Source organism: Octopus bimaculoides, chromosome 18 (genome assembly GCF_001194135.2).
Source record: "Octopus bimaculoides isolate UCB-OBI-ISO-001 chromosome 18, ASM119413v2, whole genome shotgun sequence".
Classification (NCBI taxonomy): domain Eukaryota; kingdom Metazoa; phylum Mollusca; class Cephalopoda; order Octopoda; family Octopodidae; genus Octopus; species Octopus bimaculoides.
The window spans coordinates 16463777-16470347 of NC_068998.1; the positions used below are offsets into that span (position 1 = coordinate 16463777).

General features: G+C 35.2%; 1 protein-coding gene across 1 annotated transcript in view; it reads right to left on the minus strand.

The window, feature by feature from the left end:
• Positions 1-63: 63 nt before the first annotated feature.
• Positions 64-6571, minus strand: part of LOC106871192 (fibrillin-1) — a 45941-nt gene continuing 39433 nt past the window's right edge. The window contains exons 15-17 of the mRNA XM_014917534.2: positions 4104-4184; positions 1474-1558; positions 64-696 (exon numbers count right to left, since the gene is read on the minus strand). Of these exons, the coding sequence (XP_014773020.2) occupies positions 654-696; positions 1474-1558; positions 4104-4184 (209 nt within the window). The 3' untranslated portion in view covers positions 64-653. The remainder of the gene's footprint in view (positions 697-1473; positions 1559-4103; positions 4185-6571) is intronic.

The window sequence follows — 6571 nt, forward strand, 5'->3', positions numbered from 1 at the left end:
ACACACACACACACACACACACACACACACACACACACACACACACACACATTTCTTTTGCAAAGCAATCAAATGAACGAAAAGAAAAAGAATGCATTGTTATTTTTGTTCAAAATTATTTAAAAATTATTTAAAAGTATTTTTATATTATTACAAATATGAAAATCTTTGCAAATCAATTATTTTTTGCCACAAAATAAAAACAATTGATCTTTTTTTTTTTCCAATGAAGCTTTATTTATTGTTTTGTTTGAATGGTAGCAGCAGTTTCAAAAGAAGCTATAAGAGTGTTCGTTGGGGAGTGTTAGTCTAATGTTAACACATATGATGCTGTCGGTATAATACAAACGAATTATAATGGGGAAGAAACAGTATGGTTAGATACAGCAACTGGTGAAATAACAATTTCCACTGAAACAGTTAATCTCTCAACAGTTATGTCCATAACAGAATCCAGCTCAAATCAATCTTGTTAATGAGGCAAGGATGACATTGGTAATTAGCTGCTATTATAACCCATCTTCTAATCATTCTGTACCATGCCTTCAGTCCTGCTATATAATTCAAGTCAAACATGCTGAAGTTTGTTTCTCTCTCTGTCTCTCTTTTTTATTACATTTTATCCTCCTCATCGATGTAGTAAAGATTTCATTTCATAATCGTGAAGGATTTCGTCTCTCGATGCTCGAGCGAGAACTGGGGAAATAAAACAAACTATTTCAATGAATGTTGATTGAAACATTTAAGCAAAGGCTCTGCTTTTTAGTTTTTTTTTGTTTTTTTTACAGCTTCTTTAACCAAGACAGAAAATCTTAAAATATTAGAAAACATCTGTGAATATAGATTGAAAATACTTATGGAAGGGAATTCAATAGGACTGAAACTATGTGCCAGAAACTCTGTGTGTGTGTGTGTGTTTGTGTGCGCACGTGTGTGTGCATGTGTATGTGCATGCATGCATGAGTGTCCTACACCTGAGTGAGTTTCCAAATTTGAAGCCCTTCGTGATATTCTAAAGATGATAACTTTTATTACATAAGCTAACTGTAAATTATATGAGGTATATATTATATATATATATATATATATATAGAGAGAGAGAGAGAGAGAGAGAGAGAGAGAGAACATCAACGAATCCATAAGTCAGAAAAAATATGCTCTCATATATTTGACAATAGAGTGGATATATTAATTGAAGTGTACAGCATTATATCAGTTACAGCAGATCCTACCAATCAGTTTCACACTAGGGCTTCAATGGAGTATTCGACAACAGCCCAGTTATGTAACCCTGTACTCTTCAGAGATGGCAGTTATATATATATATATATTAGTTCTATATAAACTATTTTTATATAACTAATAAACACATGAAGTTATTAAGTCTGCAAGTTCACTATTTTCACCAAGCTAGATATTACATTATGTTTAGTAGGAAATATATTTTGATTGGATAAAAAAGTAAATACTTACTTGCATTTTTTTCTGGAATAAACCATTATTGCAATGAAAAGAAGCAGAATTAAAACTGCAGCAGCAATTGGTGCAAGTACACGATCTGCAATATTGTAACAAACGCAGTGATAATAACAAGTATTTATCTCTAACATGTATGTGGAAAGTAAGTCTTCGAGTGATACTTATTCTATTGTGTCTAGAGCAGCAGTTTTCAATCTATATGATGCCTGGGGGTTCATACAAGATTTTTTAGGGTCCACGCAAGCAAAATAGTAAACTGGAGATTCACAGAAATATTTTAAGAGTCCAGGAAAAACATTTGATTTACATGTATTTATTGTAAGAAACAGCAAGATTCCTTTCTCTAATGTTTTACATAATTCAACTTGTGCAAGTTAATGTGTGAAAAGCAAATTAGGAATTTTGAAAGAAGCATCCGTAAAACTAGTTTTTAAACATGGAATGGCTATGGAGGTCCACCAGAGTAAAATAGTAAACAAAGGGGTCCATTGGTAAAAAAAAATGGTTGAGAAGATGCTTAGCAGCATTATGTTCTGAGTTCAAATTCTGTTGAGATTGACTTTGCCTTTCATCTTTCTGGGATTGATAAAATAAGCACTGGGGTCGATGTAATCGACGTACCCACTTCCACGAAATTGCTGGCCTTGTGCCAAAATTTGAAATCAATATTAATATTATATTAAGGCAGCAAGCTGGCAGAATCGTTAGCATGCTGAACAAAGTGCTTAACAGCATTTTGTCCACTTTCACATTCTGAGTTCAAATTCTGCCGAGGTCGACTTTGCCTTTTATTCTTTCGGAGTTGATAAAATAAGTACCAGTTGAGCACTGGGTTGATGTAATCAACTTGTCCACCACCCTGAAATTGCTGGCCTTGTGAAAAAATTTGAAACTAATATTTATGGTTTCTTGTCGAGTCTGTTGTTCTCAGTTCAAATGCCATTACAACTGAACATGCTAGATGCTTTGAAAGACACAGATGGTCAAGATCCAAGGGGGTGAGGTTAAAATATTATCTAAAAAGCAAAAGACTTCAGTCTCATCCTTGCTATATACAGTGTCCTTGGGTCAAACACTCACTGGATAAATCCATCTGGTTGTAAATAAGTACTATATATAAGTACTGTATATAAACTCAGTACTGAAAGTAGTGGAAGTAATACATATAATTATTTCTAACCCTGCAACAAGGCCAGCAGCTTTGAAGGAGGGGAAAATGGGTTTCGTCAACCCCAATGCTGAACTAGTACTTATTTTATCAACCCTGAAGTGATGAAAGGCAAAGTCAACTTCAGCAGAATTTTAATGTTATATTGCATATGTGAAGCCCTACCATATTTGTACTTTAGTTTGCAGAATACATTGCTGAAGTATTTTTCCTTAGCCATATTGATGATTTAATAATCAGAACACAACATTTTCTCTGTTTCAATATATATAAGTGATCAGTCTTTGTATTCAAATCAAGACTAAAATATGTTTGTTCTTTTAGCTCTAAAGATCAAGTTCACTCAAAATTGTCGCCTCCAATTTCCATTAATTAATCTGATGTGAGGTATCTCCCATGTCTGATATTTTTTCTTCTTTTGTTTTTTACACAGTCATAGCTCGTAGCTAGAACCCCAGGACATTTTTTTAAGCCTAGCACTTGTTCAATCAGTTTTTATTTATTTATTTATTTTTTTTTTTGCTGAACTGCTAAGTTACAGGAACGTAAATACACCAACACCGATTGTCAAGGGGTGATAGGGGACAAACTTAGACACAAAGACATGCACTCATAGATACATACACACACACACACACACACACACACACACACACACATATATAACCAAAACATTCAAACACTGAGATTTGAAATCTATGTGTGTGTGTGTGTGTGTGTGACAAGCAGCTTCCGTCTACCAAATCCACTCACAAGGCTTTGGTCAACCCAAGGCTATAGTAGATGACACTTGCCCAACATGTCACGCGGTGGGACTGAACCCAAAACCATGTGGCTGGGAAAATTTTAATCAACTGATCTTATTTTGCTCCTTTTTGCCTTTAGATATGAAATAATCCCAGAGTGAGTTTTAAATACTACTTGTATGGATAATCTCAACTGATCAAAGTTTTTTTTTCAATTCATTGTAGTACGTATGTGATACTCCACCTTATCAATACTTGAGGATATTATCTTTATTTGGCTGTGTGAATCATATTGATAACTTTTAACCCTTTTTGTTACCATATCTCTGTTAAAATACTCAGCTTTTCTTTATTAATTTTGAAAATAAAATGTTTAATACAATAACTGCCATTATTAAACTGTTGTTTGGAACATAATTTAACATGAAATTTTAATGGCAGGTTTTAATTAGGGTGATTTTTAAAGATGATGTTTACGTCATAGAAATGAGGGTGATTTTAGGCAGGTTGATATCGAATATTATATTAATAACATTAATATTATATAATTTCTTAATATTATTAATATTCAGCCAATAGAAACCATGCCAAAGCAACCAATGGAGTCTGATGCAGTTCTCTGGTTTGCCAGCTCCTGTCAAACCATTCAACCTATGCCAGCCTAGAAGATGGACTTCGGAGGAAGAGGAGGATAAAAATAAAATAATTACCAAGTAATTTATTCCCTTCTGTGAGATCATCAACAGCTCTGTTGATACATGATTCTCCTGAAGAACCATCATTGCAGTGACCTGGTAAGGAGAGATGGAGAAATTACCAAAAACAAAAAATGTCAGTCTTGAATACTAATGAGATGAAACAAAGAGATGCTACTTCAATGACAAAGTATAAAATTCTAACAGTTGCAAATGAAATCCCATATTAGTTTGTTAAGTCGTTGGTACAACACCAAAGACTTCATCTTTATATAGTGATACAAGAGAAGACACACTGATATCTTGTTTTTCCTTTTATTTAATTTTCTTCTGCAGATCCCTAAAAGTATTTAAATTCAGCGCTCCAGCAAACAAAATAGTTGTTAATTATAAATTGCTTCCACTAAACAAAGTAATGTATGTATGTACGTACGTATGTATGTATGTATGTATGTATGTATGTATGTATGTATGTATGTATGTATGTATGTATGTATGTATGTATGTATGTATGTATGTATGTATGTATGTATGTATGTATGTTTTCATGCATGTATGTATGTATGCATGCATGCATGTATGTATGTATGTATGTATATATGTATGTATGTATCCATGCATGTATGTATGTATGCATGCATGTATGTATGTATGCATGCATGTATGTATGTATGTATGTATGTATGTATGTACGTATGTGTGCATGCATGCATGTAGGGACAAGCCCATTGTAGTTTGGGCTTCTACCACTAGAAGCCATTTGATGCAACCCTTAGACATCAGGCTGCAGACCAGTGTTGTCAGCTGAGGTCGTTCAGCTTCATGGTGCATCTTTGTTTTGCAATGCTTCTCCCCCGTTTGTCGATTTTTCTGATGACTTAAACAAAGGAACAGTGTGCTCCCATGAAATTCTGTTTTCTGCCAGAGAAAACAGCAGCCAAAACAGATGTCATGCTTCAAACAGCTTCCAAGGACCCTGCCATGAGCAAAACACAAGTTTACAAGTGGTTTTCACACTTTAGGGATGGTTATTTGTCGCTTGAACACCAACCTCGTTCAGGGCAACCATCAACCTCCTGAACAAATGAAAGCATCATGAAAATTCATGAACTGATCTTGGAGGACTGTCACTGAACAATTGACGAATTTGTTGACATGATTGGTGTGTTCTGGAGCTCCTGCCAACGAATTTTGAGTGAGGAATTGCAAATGAAGCAAAATTTGTGCCTCACTTGCTCGAGGAAGGTCAAAAGCAGTCACAACTGAATGCATGTCATGAACTGAAAGAACAGTTGGAAGTTGATCCAGAGCCTTTTCCGAAGGTCATCACTGGTGATGAAAGCTGGTGCTATGGAATTTACTGATGTGGAAGAGGTGAAGAAAAAAATGACAGAGGTGTTAAAAGGCATCACTTCTCAAGGGTTCCAGCACTGCTTCGAACAGTGGAAAATGCATCTGGACTGATGCATTGCTTCAAATGGAGAATACTTTGAAGGCAATAAAAGTGTAAATATGTAAAACTAAGTGAATGAAATAAGATTGCAAAATTCCAGTTTCTTCAGGGTATCCCCTTGTATGTATGTATATATATAAATAACACTCACTCAATTATATAATCCTATTATTCTCATAGAAGATAAGCTTGTAATTTCCAACAACACCTCTCACAGCATACAGAGATGACTTATTAAAAAAAGTAAAATGCTTCATTAATACAATAAACACCCAAACAAACAGCGACATTAGTGAACAACCAATATATTAGAGCCATATCATCACAGATCCAATATATGACCAACATCTACAGTCTCCCCAGAAGTCTTTGCATCCTTATAGGCTGCACAGATATCACAACCAGAGATCATCTGTTTGCTGAAACAGAAATATTCAAAAGGAGCAACTATTCTAACATGAAAGCTTTCATGCAGCTTGTTTTCGCAGCAAGTACCAACACTCACAGTGTCTGTCAATATAGGTTTGGCTGTCAGTTACCTTCAGACACACACGTAGGTGCTAGGACACTTCATTCCCAGTTATTTCGTCGTTGGTTAATTTGTCCCAGGTCAATTCGTCGTTGATCAGTTCCTACCCAGGTCAATTAGTCGTTGGTTAATTCATCCCAAAATACTCTTAGATGTGATTTTTGAGGGGAAGTTTAGAACAATCACTTTGGAATAAATTGTCGTTGGACAGTTTTAGATATATTTTTCCTTTCTTTAACCCCCGCCTCTCTTTCTCTCTCTCTCTCTCTCTATATATATATATATATATGTATATCATCATCATCATCATCATCATCGTTTAACGTCCGCTTTCCATGCTAACATGGGTTGGACGATTTGACTGAGGACTGGTGAAACCGGATGGCAACACCAGGCTCCAATCTAATTTGGCAGAGTTTCTACAGCTGGATGCCCTTCCTAACGCCAACCACTCAGAGAGTGTAGTGGGTGCTTTTACGTGTCACCCGCATGAAAACGGCC